We start from the raw sequence: 19,391 nt of genomic DNA on the forward strand, positions 1-19,391 counted from the left end.
TAACTAGGTTTCACTATCACCTGCTAGCTTGTACCCCTTCCCTTCCCCCCACCTTCCTATTCTGGCCTCTGTCCCCTTTGTTTACAGTCTTGATGAATGGTCTTGGCCCAGAAAGTGACCACTTGACTTGCTGAGCTGCTCTAGCATTTTCTGTGTGTTACATAGAACAGTAACAGCACAGTACAGGCCCTTGGGCCCATAATGTTGTGCCGATTTTTTAACTCATTCGAAGATCAATTTAACCCTTTCCTCCCACATAGTCCTCTATTTTTCTGTCATCCATGTGCCTGTCTAAGAGTTTTGTAAATGCCCCTAATATATTCCCTCTACCACCACCCTTGGCAGGGCATTCTATGCACCCACCACTCTGTGTAAAGAACTTCCCTCTGACATCCCCCTTAAACTATTCCTTTAAACACTTAAAAAAAAACCCTTGTATTAGCCATTTCTGCTCTGGGAAAAGCTTCTGGCTGTCCATTCTATCTGTGCCCCTTATCATCTTGTACTCCTCTATCAGGGCACCTCTAGTCCTCCTTCAGTCCAAGGAGAAAAGCCCTGGACTTGTTCAACTTATCTTCATAAGGCATCCCCTCCAGTCCAGGCAGCACCCTGGTATATCTCCTCTGCACCCTCTCTAAAGCTTCCACCTCCTTCCTATAATGAGGCAACCAGAACTGAACACAATACTCCAAGTGTGGTGTGCCCAGAGTTTTATAAAACTGCAATGTTACTTTGTGGCTCCTGAACTCAATCCCCGACTAATGAAGGACAACACACCATACACTCCTCAACCACCCTATCAATCTTGTTGCTCGAGATTTCCAGCATCTGCAGAATCCCTTGTGCTTATAGACATGATATGTTTGATTAAACATGATTACATGATCCCATAGATGTGAAGTGTATTTTAATCGTGTGTATTTATAACATATATACACATCCTCCTCAATTAGATTAATATTGTAAGTACATCACAACATTGAACTTGAAGTTCTTTTGTTACCTCTTTGCCGAGTTCTTCCTGGATAACCTGCTTGATCTCCTGCAGACTGCTCTGCGGGGCTTGGCTGTGCAGAATCTTCAGAGTGCTGGTGTACTCCTCAGGCAACAGGTAGTCCAAGCCCCCCAGGTGCTGGCCCACTTTGATGAAGGTGCCCCTGTTGGCACGGCAGAGTTTCAGCAGGTGATGAGCAGAGCGACGGTGAACCTTTGCAGGGCGAGAAACACAAAGGTGGTTTTACTCGTCTGACGTCCAAGTGGTGAACTGGCCTCTTCTAAAGAAAAGTTCCACAAGAATGGAAAACTTCAAACTCTGAAGAACAATCCAGAGATGAGGAGAGACAGTCACCTAGGAATATACTCACTGCAATTTAGAAGCATGAGAAGGGCTCTTATAGAAACATATAAAATTGGGAAAGGGACAAATAAGATAGGAGGAGGGAAGTTGCATGCGTTGGTAAGTGAGACTGGAACTAGTGAACATAGCCTCAAAATTCAAGGAAATAGATTTAGGATGGAAATGAGGAGAAGCTACTTTTCCTAGAGAGTAGGGAATCTGCGGAATTCTCAGCCACCTCATTAAGTACTGTACATTTAAGACACAGTTAGACAGATTTTTGTGTTGCAGCAGAATTAGACATTGGCTTTGTGAGAGAAACCACAAAAGTAGTAGATGGGTGCATCTCTGACTAGCGGAGTGCCGCAGGGATCGGTGCTGGGTCACGACAATGTGGTTAACTGGATTAGCAAATTTGTGGATGACACTAAGATCAGGGGTGTACTACTTGGAAAACCATCAAAGCTTACAGCGAGATCTGAACCAGTCAGTGAAATGGACTGAAAAATGGCAGATGGAATTCAACGTGTGAAGTGATAAGTGTGATGTGTTGCACTCAGTAGGACCAACGAAGGTAAGTGAACGGTAGGGCACTGAGGAGTGCTGTGGAACAAAGGGATCTGGGAATGCAGGTCCATAATTCATTGAAAGTGGCGTCACAGGTCGACAGGTTCATAACGAAAGCTTTTGGCACACTGGCCTTCATAAATCAAAGGACTGAGTACAGGAGATGGGATGTTATGTTGTTGTGTAAGACATTGGTGAGGTTTAATTTGGAGTATTGTTTGCAGTACATACAGGACAGATGTAAGTAAGTTTCACCAAGGTGGATATTGTCTCTGTCTTAAAAGGAAGCAGGAGATGATCTCTAATTAAAATGTATTTAAGACAGAGTAAGATAGATTTTTACACAGCATGGAATTAAGGGCTGTTGAGAAAAGACAGGTAAGTGGATCTGAGTCCATGGCCAGATCAGCCATGATCTTATCTTGATCTTATCTTATCATGATCTTATTTTGGTGGAATAGGCTCAACAGGCCAGATGGTCTACTCCTGCTCCTCTTTTCTACGTTACTATGCTTTTTTGATAATGCAGAAGGCACAGCTGGTAGGTCTGCAGATGATGCTAAAAATAGCTAGTGTCCTCACCAGTGATGGTCTTCAGAAACTGCAGAGGGAACTTGATCAGTTTAGCAAGTGGGCCAAGGAATGGCAGATGGAGTTTAATTCAGATAAGACAATAAGACCATAGGCACAGAAACAGAATTAGGCCATTCAGCCCATTGTTTCAACATGGCTGAACCATTTCCCTCTCAACCCCATTCTCCTGCCTTCTCCCCATAACCTTCACACCCTGGCTAATCGGGAACCTATCAGCCTGCGCCTTAATGCACCCAGTGAGGTGGCCTCCACAGCCACCAAGGTAATTGTAAGGTGGTGCCGTTTCGTACAACAGATCAGAGTAGGACTTTCACAGTGCATAGTTGGGCTCTGGAGAGTGTTGTGGATCAGAAGGATCTGCATGTACAAGCTCATGATTCTATGAAACTGGAATTCAAAGTCGACAGGGACACTGGCCTTCATCAGTTAGGGCAATGGGCAATGAGTATGAGGGATGATGGGAATGGATGTTTCGTTTTGTTTTATTTATTTATCTATCTATCTATTTATTTATTTATTGGGGTGCAAAGCAGAACAGACCAGTCTGGCCCTTCAAACTTCACCTCCCAGTAACCTCCAATTTAACCCTAGCCTAATCAGGGGAGAATTTACAATGGCCATTAACCTACTATCTGGTACATTTTTGGACTGTAGGAGGAAAACCATGTGGTGACAGGGAGAATGTACAAACTCCTTACAGAAAACAGTGGGAATTGAACCCAGGTTGCTGGTACTGTAACATGTTGTGCTCACCACTATACTGCCTTGTTGTAGTTGTGCAAGGCATTGGTGAAGCTACATTGGAATCCTTCGATTACTTTTGGTCACCCCGCCAAAGGAAAGATGCCATAAAGCTAGAAAAATTGCAGAGGAGATTTACAAGGAACTGAGTTATGGAGGGAGGTTGAGCAGGTTATAGAGGTGTAGAAATCATGAAGGGCAATGCACACAGTTTTTCTCCTAGTATTGGGGAATCAAAACTTTAAAGAGCATAGATTTAAAGTGAGAGGAAAGAGATTTAACAAGACCCTGAGGGACAATGTTGTCACCCGGTGTACAATTGGTAAGCCCTGCGTGAGAAAGTGATTGGGGTAGGTACATTAACATTTAAAAGGCACTTTTTAAAGGTTTAGAGATATGGGCGAATCTTGAGACTAGTTTAGATGGAAATCCTGATCGGCATGGATCAGATGGGCCGAAGGGCTTGCTTCTGCATTGCATGACTATGAAGTCACTGTTATTATTTCACCAAAACAACATCTCTGAATCAGAATCATAGTTGTTATATGCACCTCTGTCTATCCAATTATACATGTGGGGTTCAGAAGGCAAGGTGACTCAGGCCGATTTCAGGAACTCTCTGTCTGCACTTCAGGGGATCGCCCTGGTCCAAGGTAGGTGGTCCCCGCATCTGGAGTTCAAATTTCAAAGTAAAATTTATCATCAAAGTACTTTGACCTCATTATATCCTACCCTGCGATTTGTTTGCTTGCGGGCATTCACAGCAGAACAAAGAAATACAATGGAATCAATTAAAAAAACTACACACTAAGACTGACAAGCAAAGTGCAAAAGAAGCCAAATACAAAGCTAACAAATAATAAATAAATGCATAAATAATACTAAGAACATGAGTTCATTGGTGAGACTGACAGCGAGGGAGCTGCATGGCCTCAGTTGCTGCTGGACCGGGCCCTCATGACACGGCACTGCTTCTTATAGCCACCCAGGAGAGGAGGCGCTGGAGGCAGCGTGGGAGAGACAGAGGCACAGCCGGCACATTGGTTCAGGCACTCGTGCCGCAGCGTCTCCTGGTACAGTCACCCAAGAGGGGAGGCACGGAGGTAGCGTGGGAAAGGACAGAGGCATGGCGGGCCACTGGAATCAGTGCTGGATTGGGGATCAGCCCCTACAGTCCAGCTCTCCCAGCGCTGCTGCCCTCTAGTGTCCTCTCCCGAGAAGACAAACTGAATAGCCTTTGTCTGTGGCTGTGGGAGATGAGAATCTTCAGCTTTCCTGTTTTGCAGGAATGTAACTCCAGTACAACACACCCTGCACCAGCAATCTTCAGACCATAGCACAAAGGGACATGCTAATATTATTTTATGACTGTACGTGTTTTTGTAATTGTATGTGCTGTGTTTTGCACACAAATGTACAAACTGTGTTTTGTACCTTGGTCCCAGAGGAATGCTGTTTCATTTAACTATATACACATGTATGGTTCAATGACAATCAAACTTGAACTTAAACTCGAGTTGTAGAGTCCTTGAAAGAGAGTCTACAGGTTGCAAAATCAGATCAGTGTTGAGGTGTGTGACATTATCCACACCGTTCAGGAACCTGATGGGTGAAGGTCAATAACTGTTCCTGAACCTGGTGGTGTAGGACCTAAGACTCCTGTACCTCCTACCTGTTACTAGTCATGAGAAGAGAGCATGTACAGCTCAATGTACAGCTTTCTGGCCACTGCTTGTTGTAACCATAAGGAGAACACTAACAAATCACAAAGCAATGACCAGTCATCTAATCTGACCTTAGCTGCTCTGTGTTAAAAAGAGCAGACATTGGCCAACACAGTAGTATAATTCCTAGCTTCAAAAAACTTGATAGTTAAGGGCCAACTCTGCTCTATGAGAGAAGATAATACACTCTCCAATAAAACTGTGATTTAAGTAGCATTTCATACCAGTTACACCTAAAGAGCTGAGCCACACCTATGTCCGTTGTGTAAAGTCATTTTCATAAGGACCTCCATCTTTTTGATGGTAATATGTCCTTGTTATGTGAAAGAAATCCTTGCTACCATCATGACAGTATTATTTAGAATTATAAAATAAACTTACCACCTTTTCCAAAAAAAGCCTATGCACTTCAGGAATGGGACATACAGGCTAAAATAGCGGTTATATTTAAAGATATTCTTCATTTGTCACGTGTACTGAAACATTGAAACACACAGTGACATGCATCGTTTTGCGTCAACAACCAACACAGTACAAGGATTGTACCGGGGGCAGGCTGCATGTACTGCCATGCTTCCAACGCCAACATAGCATGCCCAAAACTCACCAACTCTACCATCTTAGGAATATGAGAGGACACCAGAGCAGCCAGAGGAAAGTAATGCACTCATGGGGAGAACGTACAAATTCCTTACAGAGAGCAGATGGAATTGAACTCGGATTGCTGATAGCTGGGGCTGAAAAGCAATTGCACTAACCGCTATGCTACTGGGCTGCCCACGTATTGTACTGCTGCCGCAAAAACAACAAATTTCACGACATATAATGGTGATATTAAATGATACAATTCCGATTCAAAAGACAAATAATTAGGTAGAATCAGAGCTTTAGCGAAATATTAGGTAACATGTTAAATGCTTCAAAACAAAAGAAGTTTCTATGACTTAGGCAGATCTTTTCAAGAACTTTCTGATTGTCTATGGGACTGAATTATTAAGGGTGAAGACCCTTACTAAATGCCATCCAGACTTGTTGCCTGAACCTCATTTAAGCAGAGAGCATGAATGCAAAAAAAAATCAAAGGACTGCTGTTTTGATAAAAGTCTCTACTTGCTTCCATTTGCAAGGCAATCTCATTTGAAGAACAAATGGATTTTTTTTCTCAATGTCAGGCAATCAGGATATTAATAATTTTGAGCACTTAAGTACATAAAGCGTGAACGACAGTCTCTTGGCTGCCCGTTGACTCATTTGCTCTTAACTCTTCACCATAGCTAAGTTGTTATAAATGCCTGAGATGATTCTGAAAATCCAACTGCATTAGCATTTCAAAGGCATAAGGTAATATCTGGTACAATTAACCTTTTCATTTTAAATACAAATTAGCCTGCGTTTTTTTAAATCTGTTTCCTTGTGTTTCTAGGGAGATCAATGTTTCTAGGCGGGGAGGAGGGTGATGTTCAGGTAATACATTTGCATTGATCAAGGTGGATAGAGCAAAGGACCCTTCCTTGTCCATCACTGCATTTGCCTTTCACAGCAGAAATCCTGTCTGTTTGGCATAAGCTTCCCCACAAAACCACAAACTCCAGCAGTCCCTTCTCCAATGTTTTGTTTTCTCAAAGCGTGCAATCAGAAGTTTTGGGACCAATACCACAACCCCATCACCCTAGAGACCTAGGGACCAAGTGGTCAGAAACCTCGAGACCAATACCACAACCCCATCAGCCTAGAGACCTAAGAACCAAGGGTTCGGAAGCTTTGGGACCAATACCACAACCCCATCACCCTAGAGACCTAGGGACCAAGTGGTCAGAAACCTCGAGACCAATACCACAACCCCATCAGCCTAGAGACCTAAGGACCAAGTGATCAGAAGCCTCAAGACCAATACCAGAACCCCATCACCCTACAGACCTCGGGACCAAGTGATCAGAAACCTCGAGACCAATACCACAACCCCATCAGCCTACAGACCTAAGAACCAAGGGTTCGGAAGCTTTGGGACCAATACCACAACCCCATCACCCTAGAGACCTAGGGTCTAAGGGATCAGAAGCCTCGAGACCAATACCACAACCCCTTCACCCTAGAGACCTAGGGACCAAGTGATCAGAAACCTCGAGACCAATACCACAACCCCATCACCCTACAGACCTATGGACCAAGTGATCAGAAGCCTCGAGACCAATACCACAACCCCATCAGCCTACAGACCTAAGAACCAAGGGATCAGAAGCTTTGGGACCAATACCACAACCCCATCACCCTAGAGATACAAAGTGGAGAATATCCTGACTGCCTGAATCACAGCCTGGCATAGAAACACCAATGCCCAAGAACAGAAAAGCCTACAAAGAGTGGTAGATACATCCCTCTCCATCAGAGGCAAAGCCTTCCCCTTTGTTGATCATATCTACAAGGAGAACTGCCACAAGGAAGCAGTATCCTTCAGCAAGGACCTCCCCCCCCCCCCCCCCCATCCACGCCATACTCCCTTCTTGCTGCTGCTAGGTGCAGGAGCCATTGGTCCCACACCACCAGGTTCAGGAACAATTAATGCCCTTCAACCCTGAGACTTCTGAACCATCATGGATAACTGGGGTACCACAGTAGCATAGTGGCTTTTACAGATTGGGGTTCAATTCCAGCACCATCTATAAGGAATTTGTACCTTCTCCCCATGAATGCATAGGGTCCCTCCCTCCCACAGTCCAAAGACGTACTAGTTAATAGGTTAATTGGTCAGATTAATCATCCTGTGATTAGGCTATGGTTAAATAGAAGGGTTGCAAGGTGCACAGCTCATTCGGCTAGAAAGGTCTGTATCTCTAAAAAATTAAATTAAAATAAAACTTCACTCACCTCAACACTGAACTGATCACCAAACACAACTGATGGACTCATGGTCTCAGTATTTTTTATTTATTGTTATTACATTTTTGTATTTGCACAGTTTGCCTACTTATGCAGGTCAGTTGCTCATCGGTCTTTGAGAAGAAATTTACTTTGAACTTACTTACTGGGGCATAAATTTACTTTATGCCCCGAGTGTATGTTCAATGCCTTCTTGGAGATAAGGAGAATGCAATCAGCCAGTATGTGAGCAAAAACTGATCCGCCCTCCCCCTCCTCCTCCCCCTATCCCAGGTCCCTCTCTGCCTCTCTCCCCTTTCAACTTTCTGCTTCTTTATCTTTACAGTTCTTTCATGCTTATCCCCTCCCCCTCCCCCCCTTTATCTTTCCTCTGATTGGTTTTCCACCTGGCACCTCTTGGCCCTACCCCCTCCCCTATCCCTATCACTGGGCTTCAGCCCTCTCTTCCCCCCCCCATTCCTGATGAACGGTCTCGGCGTGAAACTTTGGCTACTCTTTTCTCATGGATGCTGCCTGACCTGCTGAGTTCTTCCAGCGTTGTGTACGTATTCAACTGATCCGTTTGTTTCCTGTTGTTTAACTGGATTTTGGATAAGTGCAGACAAGGCTCCCAATGCTTGTGGGTGGTGCAGATGACGCTGCACCCAAGTTAAATATCTGGTGCGAGTCCCAGAATGGAATGATGACTACACTGATTTCCTTTAACCACCTTATAAGCTACAGCCGTGTTGGGGGCAGCCCGCAAGTGTCACCACACATTCCAGCGGCAGAACAGAATGTCCACAACGTTGAACAGAACAAGTGAAAACAGCAACAGGACAACAGCAACAAAACAACGGCAAAGTAAGCGGCAATATCAAATCAGTCCCCAATTCTGCAGTCCATAGCTGGTGTGCAGCCTCGGAGTCACAGCACTGACTGCGCAAAACAGCATTGAGTGACGACAACGTGCACATATTGCAGCCTTCATGAGGTGCTGAGATGGGTGCAACCTGGGTGGAGGGTAAGAGGCAGCAGCATTTCAGACAAAGGCTCTTCGAGCAGAGGCTCTCACTGATACTAAACGTATAACTCTGTCAAAAATGAAGATTGAGCTCTCGCGCGTTGCCTCACAGGACAGCTCTGGGCCAGAAAGCCCATACAGCTGGGCACTCCAGCTTTGCTATTAGGATTCTGCTGCTCCACCAGATCCCATTATACTGATATCATGTGATTATTCCAGTGCAACGGGCAGGCACCTGACACTGCCTATTGTGGCTCAGTTAGCTTATCTGTGCTGCACATTGAATTGAGATGAAGCTTGAATCCGTCGAGTGGGGACTCTTTTCTGCTGCTTAAACGGTTCCAGTTGGCTGCAGCACATCACTCAATAACTGAACATGCACTCAGATTCACCCACCGCTGTCTCAGCTAGAAATCTTTCCTGTTTCCTGGAAACAGAGGTCCCACACCGCCAGGTTCTGGAACAGTTATTAGCCTCTGTCGTCAAGCTATTGAACTTCACTCACCTTAACACTGAACTGATTCCACAACCTGTGGATGCTGTGGTGCCCTGCAATAACTTATTTAGCTTGTACACGGATCTCTCACTCGCATGTCATTTCTATGGGCTGGAGGAGACCGTGTACCACATGTACCTGGAGTGTGCAAGGCTGCAGCCCCTTTTTGTGTATTTGCGTGGGCTGCTTCTCACAGCGACCTTAGAGGCAATCCGAGACCATTGGGCACCGCGGGGTGTAAATGTCATCATAAATAGAGATGGGGACATTTTGGTTTAATGTGTATTGTCTATTTGTAGTGAAGTAATTGTGCTAGTAACTGTTTTGTATGTATTGTATAGCACCAATATTTTCAATGACTCTACAACTCAAGTTCTCAGCATTACTTATTTACTACTTATTATTATTATTAGTTTTTTGTATTTGCGCAGCTTGTCTTCTTTTGCACACTGGATGCTTCTCAGTTTTAGTCTGGAGTTTTCCATTGATTCCATTGTATTTCTTTGTTCTACTGTGAACGCCCACAAGAAAATGAATCTCAAGGTAGCATATAGTGACACACTGTACACCTTATTAGGGTAAAGAAGTGGAACCCAATGTTGGCTTCTGCTGCTGTAGCCCATCCATTTCAAGGTTCGATATGTTGTGCAATCAGAGAGGTTCTTCTGCACATCACTGTGGTAACAAGTTCAAGCTTAATTATCATTCAACCATACACATGTATACAGCCAAATGAAACAGTGTTCCCAAGGTGCAAAACACAGTACTAACTGCACACTGCACACTGCACGCAGCACACATCACATATAGCAATAATGGTTTAAATAGCAGAAAAACATACAGTCACAAACAAATAATATAGCCCAAGTCCCTGAGTGGCAAGGCCTGTAGATTGATGGCTTCCTGGTAAAGCTGGTCTTCCACTGAGTGAAGGGGCCAGACCCTAACCCAGTATGGAAGCCAGTGCGACCACAGAGGCCACTGCCCCCTCCATAGCACCTCTAGCATCTTCTCTGCTGGGTGGCTGCAACAGGCAACAACACCTTGGCATGAGGGCCTGGTCTGTAAACAACCAAGGCAACACAGCTCCCCTGCCATCGGTCTCTACACTGACCCTGTGAAGTGGACTTGCAATAATCTTTATTGCCAGTTTCCAAAAGGATCTTGTGATCACAATATAAATGTTCAAAAGAATCATTTGCATCATTTATTGGACCATGCACAGTCTCTGCATAACAACAGTACGTAACAAATTCATGTAAACACAGTCCTCAGTAAATTCAGCTCCATCACTGTTGAGCATCTCGCTGATGGGGTAGATCTGCAGGACTTGATGTTCTTAATATCCAACAGTGTCTTGTGATTGAAAAAAAGAGGTAGAGCACAAACAATTTCTCCTTTGGTTTGACCTGGAGAGGCCACTGTGACCGTGCATGCTGCCAAACTACCACATAGTTATTTTACTGTCAGCTTGAGCCAATCTAGTTATTTTCCTTGATCTCCTCATTAACAAGCCTTTTTTATCCACAAATCTGCCACCCACTGGAAGAATTTTTTTTGTTTCTTTCACCATTCTCTAGAAACTGTCGTGCAAGAAAATCCCAGATCAGCAGATACTCAAACCATCCCATCTGGTGCCAACAATCATTCTAAAGTCAGTTAGATTTCATCCCATTCCAGTGTTTGCTCTGAACAAAGCTGAATTTTAGACCATGTCTACGTTCTTCTATACATTGAGTTGCTGCCACGTGATAGGTCGATTTTATATTTGCATTAACAAGCAGATGTACAGGTGTACCTAATAAAGTGGCCACTGAGTGTATGTTCATGGTCTGCTGCTGTAGCTCATCCACTTCAAGTTTCAATGTGTTGTGCATTCAGAGATGCTCTTCTACACACTACTGTTGTAACACATGGTCACTTAAGTTATTCTCAGCTTCCTTTCTGCTTGAACCACTCTGGCCTTTCTCCTCTGATCTCTCTCATTAACAAGGCATTTTCACCTAAAGTACCATTCACAGGGTGTTCCTTTGGTTTTTTTTTTGCTTTTTTACATCTAGAGACTGTTGTGTGTGAAAATCTCAGGAGATCAGTTGTTTCTGACATACTCAAACCACCCCATCTGGCACCAACTGTCATTCTACAGTCAATATCAGTTAGAACATATTTGGTTCCCATTGTGATGTTTGGTCTGAACAACAACTGAACCTCTTGACTACGTCTGCATACTTTTATGCTTTGAGTTACTGCCACATGATTGGTTGATTAGATATTGCATTGACGAGCAGATATAAGGTGTACCTAATAAAGTTTACTGAGTGTAAACCTACTTTGATAATAAAGTTACTCAGATTTTTGAACTTGAATCTTCTGCAGAGATCTTCCACTCCAGTTGGCACAGAAATGGAGCACAGCAGGAGGTACAGCCAGGAACCCTGTTCAATTTCTGACCTTGGGTGGATTTTGCATACTGCCTCTGTTACAGCGTGTGTGTCCCCAGATGCTCTGGTTTATACTCACATCACATGCTGGGATTGGGTAATTGGTAAAGAGATTACTGGCATGGATGTGAGAGAATTAGTTACAGGGAACAAAGATGGAAAAGGGACTAATCTACAAGTGGTGATATCTCAGGAAGACCATAAGATATAAGAGCACAATTAGGCCAGTCAGCCCATCGAGTCTTCTCCGCCATTTGATCATGGCTAATTTATCTTCCCTCTCAACTCCATTCTCCTACTTTCTCCCCTGTAACTTATGATAACCTTACCAAGGCAGCACAGGAAGGCAAAATCTATCATGAGGGACCCCCAGCAACCTGGACATACTGTCTTCTCAATGCTGGCAGCAGGTAGGAGACACAGAAATCTGAAGACCCACACCTCAAGGTTCAACAATATTTATTTATTTATTGCAATACAGCATAGAATAGGCCCTTCCAGTCCTTTAAACCACCCCACCCAGCAATTCCCTCATTTAAACCAAGTCTAATCATGGGACAATTTACAATCACCAATTAATCTACCAACCAGTAAGTCTTTGGACTGTGGGAGGAAATCCACATGGTCATAGTGTGAACCTTCAAACTCCTTACAGACAGTGGCAGGAATTGAACCCAGGTCACCTACACTGTAAAGCACTGTCCTAACCAATTTGAAACCATGCTTCTTCCCTACTGCTATCATGTTCTTCAACAGACCTGAAGGACTTTAATTCTATATCAGACTATATTTCTTTACCTTCATCTCAACTTGCACTCATGTTATCTTGTTTATCTGGTGTACGTTAAGTATAATTTATGTTAAATTTATGGTAACTTATGTTTGTCATGTTTGTAATTTACTGTGTTGCTTCTGCAAAAGCTAATTTTCATGGTACTTACATGCTGGAATGCATGGCCATAACTACAAACTTGAATGTGACAGTACACCTAATGGGCTGAAAGGCCTGATTCAATCCCAATAATAAAAAAACCTGACTGTTTCTGTTCTTAATATTCACTGCATAAGGAAATACGTCACAAGCATATACAGGATTCCAGAGTCCAAGATATTAGGAAATCCTCCAGGACGCATCAGAATTTCCAGGGAATCCCAGAGAATGTGCCAGTATGTAGAGAGAAAAAACCCTCAGGAGAGCCTGTGCAATTCATACAAAATACATACAGAAAATGCCAGGAGTGTTCATCGGATAGAGCACCATCTGTGGAAATCACCAGCACACAAGGAAGAAAAGCAGGACTAGCCACATGGTGCGTAGAACTAGTCTGTTGACAATGAGATCACAATCCTGGCTTCATGTCTGCTTTCTTCCTTGCTCCCCAAAAACTTTGGTTGCCATCTTGGCCATCAATGCATTCAATGACTCATCCACCACAGATCACTGTAGAAGTTAATTCAGAAGGGTCACCTTCCTTTGTGAGGAAAAATTGCCCCTTGCCTGTCCTTGGTGGCCAACAGCATACTCTGAAAGTCTGCCCCACTTCTTCTAAACTCCACCAGGTATACAGCTTCATGTGGGATATTTTTCACCAGAATGAAAACATGAACTCTATTTCTCTCTCTTCAGATGCAGCCTGAATCATTGAGTGTTTCTAGCATATTTCTGCTTTTATTTTAGGTGTCCAAGATCTGTAATATTTTGCTTTTAACATGGAACAAAGAACAGTACAACACAGAAACAGGCTCTTCAGCTTTCAATGTCATAACGCCAAATTTTACCATAAGGGATAGGAGCATTTGGCCATTCAGCCCATCAATTATACTCCACCATTCGATCATAGTATCAGGCTACGTCCACACTAGACCGAATAATTTTGAAAACACCAGTTTCACGTAAAAACAATAGGCGTCCACACTATGCGTTTTTAAAAATATCTCTGTCCACATTGAAACGATGATTTCAGCGAATCTCCTCCTACTGCACGTGTGCAGGACACATCTACCGAAAACAAGTGACATGTTTGTTGTCAAATCTCGCTGTGAAAGTTTGTATAGTTACAGACCAGAAAAACTTAAAATGACAGACAGCTGTTGGCGCTTGCACAGTAGAACTTATAAGTAAAAAAAAAACAAATACTGGAGCGCACGGAGGCAACCGACAGGGAGTTCACGGACAGATTGACCCGGCTGACGACAAACATTGAAAAACTGACTAACTCTGTTGCATTAATAAAGCACCTTGTTAAATGTATAAAACATGTCTGCATCAGTGTTATCTTGTATTTCCATACAATGTTACATTAGCCTGTCACACATCTATTGTCAGAGAAGTACTTGCATAGATAAGTAAACCACCTTCATACGAGCAAGGACAGAAAACAGAGCAAAGTGAGTATACTTATTTATTAAGTTATGGGTCAAAGTATTTGGTGAGTACATTTCTAACTCAGTCTAGTTGCCGTCTGTTCTGAAATTGTTAGGATGCGTTCAAGAAAACAATGAAATAGCGTTTTCAGATCTCTCCAGTTACCCCATCCACACTGCTCCGGCCAATCCAGCGTTTTCAAAACTACATACTTCGGAGAGCGTTTCTGAAAAGCTCTGGTTTTGGGGGACAAAAATGCCATTTTAGTGTGGATGGAGGGTAAAAACAAAGAGAAAAAGCTTCAGTTATGGATTTATCCTGTGTAGTTGTACGTAGTCTCATTCTCCTGCCTCCTCCTCAAACCTTTGACACCTTTACCCATCAAATACCTATCGACTTCAAATATGTACACCCAAAGACATAGCCTCTGGCTATGAATTCCACAGACTTACCACACCCTAGCTAAAGAAATTCCTCCTCATCTCTGTTCTAAAGGGAGACCCTTCTCTTCTGAGGCTGTGGTCTCTGGTGCTAGGGACTCTTCCACTATTGGAAACATCTCTCCACGTCCACTCAACCTAGGCCTTTCAATATTCAGCAAGCTTCAATGAGATACTCCCTCATTCTTCTAATATATCAATGTATACAGAGGTGGTGGTGTGTGGAACATTCTTTCAAGGTTGCTACTAAAGGCAGATACATTAGGAACATTTAAGAGATTCACAGGCGGGAGGGTGCAGATGTGGAGCATATTTACAGTGAGTCCTTGAATAGATCGATATTTGTAACTAAGGGTTTAAAGATTAAAGCTCCTTCCCCTCTACCATCAGATTTTCTAAACAGACATTGAACCCATAAACACCACCTCACTTTGTCCCCTCTTTTTTACACAACTTTTATTTTAACTTATTAAAACGTTGGGACAACATTGTGGGCCAAAGGGTCTGTAGTGTGCTGTAATGTTTGAAGTTCATAAATCATCAGTTAATAACTCATCAGGGGTGACTGATAAGTTTGTGGCCTAAGGTAGAAGGAGATGAGTTATTAACTTCAAACTCTCTGCATAATCACTCAAAGAGTTGACCTGCACGTGCATGTAACAAGAGCTGTATAACTCATCTCCTTCTACATTAGGCCACAAACTTATCAATCACCCACCTGTGGGCACTTTCTGGAGGTCCAAGATCCGTATGCTCCACAACCACTGGACTAAGTGGGTAAATGTAGGAGGGGACTATGTTGAAAAATAAATGTGCTAAGTTTTCTAAAATTGACTCTGTCTCCCTTAGGTCACGAACTTATCAATCACCCCTCGTATGTTCTATAAAAGATCAGCATAATACTGTGGGCCAAAAGGCCTGTACCATGTTGTACTGCTCTGTGTTCTATGTTGTAAAGGGTCCCCCCCACGAGGGTATCAGTGTATACAGACTGTCACGGGAATCCATCGGTCTAAACTGGAATGTCCTCAGGTTGTGTGTCAGTTGGTGTCATAGAAGGTCCCTGGACTCTGTTGCTGTTTACAGATGTTCCCAGTGACTGTGACTCTACAAAGGATCCCCAAGACAGATCACAGTCTATGCACAGCGTAATGGGAGCTACTCAACAGTTACAGAGGATCCCAAGTTTGGCATCAGCAATTGCAGAGGTCCCCTGCTGTAAATAAGAGGTTTACAGGATGGTTCCACATGTGGAGCAATACTTAACAGGGTGTCCTGCAATGGGTCAATATTTGTAACTAAGGGCTTAAAGACTAAAAATTAGAAATGAGCTTTATTTGTCACGTTTATTGAAATATCAGAATACACAGTGAAATGAGTGGCTTTCATCAACGACCAACGCAGCCAGAATACGTGCAAGGGGCAGCCCGCAAGTGTCGCCATTCTTCCAGCACCAACTCAGCATGCCACAAGACCAAAAGACACGTGCCCACAACTTACTAATACTAACCCGCAAGTGGAGTGCGGGAGGAAACCAAAGCACCCAGAAGAAATCCACGCAGTCACATGGAGTACATACGAGCTCCTTACAGGCACCCGCGGGAACAGAACTGCAATCATCCGATCACTAGGAATGGAAAGCAATTGCAGTAACTGCAGCCCAAAACTGAAATGTTTGGGGTTTCTGATTTAGGTTGGTGATCTGCAGTAGGCAGTTAATCTGATTCTATTTAGCCAGTCACTTCACTGCACCGTAAACAATTAAAACCACTTATTATAATACAGTTTGCATTGTAAATACATGCTGGTATCAATGCATTTATGCATGTTTTATTCCATATCCGCTCCTTAACCTGTTAACATTATTTTTATATAATTCTTTTGTTATATAATTATTGAATATTGTTTTTTGTTGCCATCAAGCCCGGACCAACACACCACAGCAAATTCCTAACACAAGTTAGCATATACGGTGAATAAAGTTGTTCCTTGATCCTCAGTGTTTGCAGTATACTCAGCTCGCTGCCTGGTCTGTAGCTGTGATGTGCCCCAGGGAATTGGGATCAAAGGCTGCGAGGCTCAGCGAGCATGTGAAGAGTTAAGATTAGTGACAGGAATTAAAGCCTAAGAGCCATGAATATTTCCCCAAGTTACATTCTGCAGCTCAATGTCATGACCTCAATCATGGAGGGGAGCTGAGGGCTTGCTGCATTTGCCGGGAAGGTGGAGGTGGAGGAGGGAAGAGGTGGTGGGGGGGGGGGGTCGAAGTTATATTGACAGCTATCTTAATATGTAGTGATTTATCCTCACTATGAGGATAAATGATGAGTATTTTTATTCAAGCTCAATCAGCCCTGGTTACCAAGCAGGCCTGCCCCACAGGCTGCATCTAGATGGTGTATCTGCAGGTTTACGGGCATTGGAGACTGAGGGAATGCAGCTCCAACTGCCGCAAGGTTAATTAAGGTCTTGCAAAGCAATTTGTAAAGAAAATTTTGCAGTAAATCAAGCCGCCTACAATTACAAATGATGCTGGGTCTAGAATACCCAGGGGCTGGTGTTCAACATGCCCCAGGGACTGTTGTCTGGCACGGAGAATGATAGTTCTGGAGATCGCTGTAAATGCTCAGCTTCAACAAGCAGCTTCTTGTTAGAGGTCTGCTGAAGTGTAAAGTTAAAACATGTACTGATCCGAGACCAGCCCCAGCCCAATATAACATTCTTCTTTATTGGATCGCGCAATAAGTAGAGCATTCGAATTTTAATCAGAGGGTCAAGGGTTCAAGTCCCTGTTCGGGCGCTAATTTTGAATTCATGTCAGTTATTTGCTCAAGCTCATCAGTCAGTGCCCATGAACCATGAAGATGAAGTCAAAGTCTAGTTTGTCTTAGTTTGTATATATGACAAGATTATCTGTCCTGGGCCCAACACGTAGATCCAATCACGTGCAAAGCACGCCAGCATCTTTACTTTAGGCGGCACAGTAGCATAGTGGCCTAACCAGTTGCCACATAACCTCCTGACTTTTGAACTCAGTGCCTCAACTAATAAAAACAAACATTCCATAAGCCTTCTTAACCACCTTATCGAACTGTGCAGCCACTTTCAAGGAGCCATGAACTTGGATTCCAAGATTTCTCTGCTCAGCAGCACTGTTACGGATCTTGCCCTTAGCAGCGTACTGGCTCCTTGCATTTGCTCTTCCAAGGTGCAACACCTCACATTTATCTGGGTTAAACTCCATCTGCCATTTCCCAGCCCATATCTGCAGCAGATTTAAAATGAATGGGAGTAATGTAAATAAATAATTATTTGGAATTTGATTATGTGTTAAAAGATTATGAATTTTTTTGTTTTTGATGTGATGATTGATGCCAAACATGTTGCAGTATAAGTAAGAGGGGTGGGCGTAATAAGCTGTAGCTTCGGCCTACACCCTTTCGGTCTGTTTTAAAAAAATCTATGTTTTTGGTTGTAATTTTGTCCTATGAAATCATCGTTATGAAATCATCATTGTAAATGATGCTTTTTGTTATGTTTGTACTGACCAAAATAAATTAATTTCATTCATTAAGCCATTCATCCATTCATTCAAAAAAGATGCCTATCATGCTGTATTCTTCACCAGTCTTCTACACAGTCCACAACTCCACCAATCTTGGTATCATCCACAAACTTACTAACCCACCTACCTAGGTGGGTTTTCATCTAGGTTAGGTACATACATGACAAACAGCGGAGGCCCCAGCATACTCCCTACAGAATTCCAGTAATTACAGACCTCTAGCTTGAATAAGTCCTTTTAACCACCACCCTCTGTCTTCTACGCACAAGCCGATTCCGAATACTAACAGCCAGTTCACTGCGGATCCCAATCATCTTATCTTCTGGATTAGCCTCCTCACAGGGACTTCGTCAAACGCCTTACTAAAACCCAAGTAGACAACATCCACTCCCCTACCCTCATCAATCTCTCTTGTCACCTTCTCAAAGAACTCAACCAAGTTGGTAAGGCACGACCTGCCCCACACAGAGCCAAGCTGGCTCTCCCATATTAGGCCATGGGCATCCAAATGCTCATGTATCCAATCCCTAAGAAGTTTTTCCAGCAATTTCCCTACAACTGTGAGACTCACCTGTTTATAGTTCCCAGGATTTTCCCTTGTTCCCTTCTTAAATTGAGGTACAACATTATCCACTCAACCGTCCTCTGGGACCTCATCTGTGGCTAGAGAGGACATGAAGGTACAGGTCAGGGCCCAGCAATCTCGTCTCTTGCCTCCTTCAATAATCTGAGGTAAATCCCATCAGGCCCTGGAGACTATCCACCTTAATACTCATTAGGAGGTGCAGCACTTCCTCTTCCTTGACCTCTAAGTGCCCTAATATTTTTAAACACTCAGCACTAAACTCCATATCTTTTTCCTTGGCAAATCCTGAAGCAAAGTACTCAGTAAGTCCCTCACCCACATTCTCAGTATCCATGCAAGTGATTCCACCTTCTCCCCAGTTATCCTCTTCCTCTTGACGTATGTATAGAATGCCTTGGGATTCACCTTAATCCTACTTGCCATGGCTCCTCCTGGCTTTCCTAATTCTCCTCTTCAGTTCTTTTTTGGCCTCTCGTTTGGTTCACTTGATCCTAACTTCCGAAGCTTTATGTATCCTTCCTTTTTCTTCTTGACTAAAATCACCAGCTCTCCAAACATCTAAGGTTCTCTTATCTTTCCATCCCCATCCTTCCTCATAACAGGAACATACCTTTCCTGAGCTCTGTGCAATTGATCTTCAAACACCCTCCATATGT

The 19,391-nt window shown here is 43.4% G+C and overlaps 1 protein-coding gene across 7 annotated transcripts in view; it reads right to left on the reverse strand.

Annotated features, from left to right (window-relative positions):
• The window catches only part of adck1 (aarF domain containing kinase 1), a 669,842-nt gene that overhangs the window by 475,304 nt on the left and 175,147 nt on the right, over positions 1–19,391 (reverse strand). For all 7 annotated transcript variants that reach the window (XM_059961611.1, XM_059961627.1, XM_059961621.1 and 4 more), the window contains exon 4: positions 1,004–1,207. In XM_059961611.1, coding sequence (XP_059817594.1) covers positions 1,004–1,207 — 204 coding nt within the window. The remainder of the gene's footprint in view (positions 1–1,003; positions 1,208–19,391) is intronic.

This window comes from Hypanus sabinus, chromosome 2, assembly GCF_030144855.1.
Source record: "Hypanus sabinus isolate sHypSab1 chromosome 2, sHypSab1.hap1, whole genome shotgun sequence".
NCBI classification, from domain to species: domain Eukaryota; kingdom Metazoa; phylum Chordata; class Chondrichthyes; order Myliobatiformes; family Dasyatidae; genus Hypanus; species Hypanus sabinus.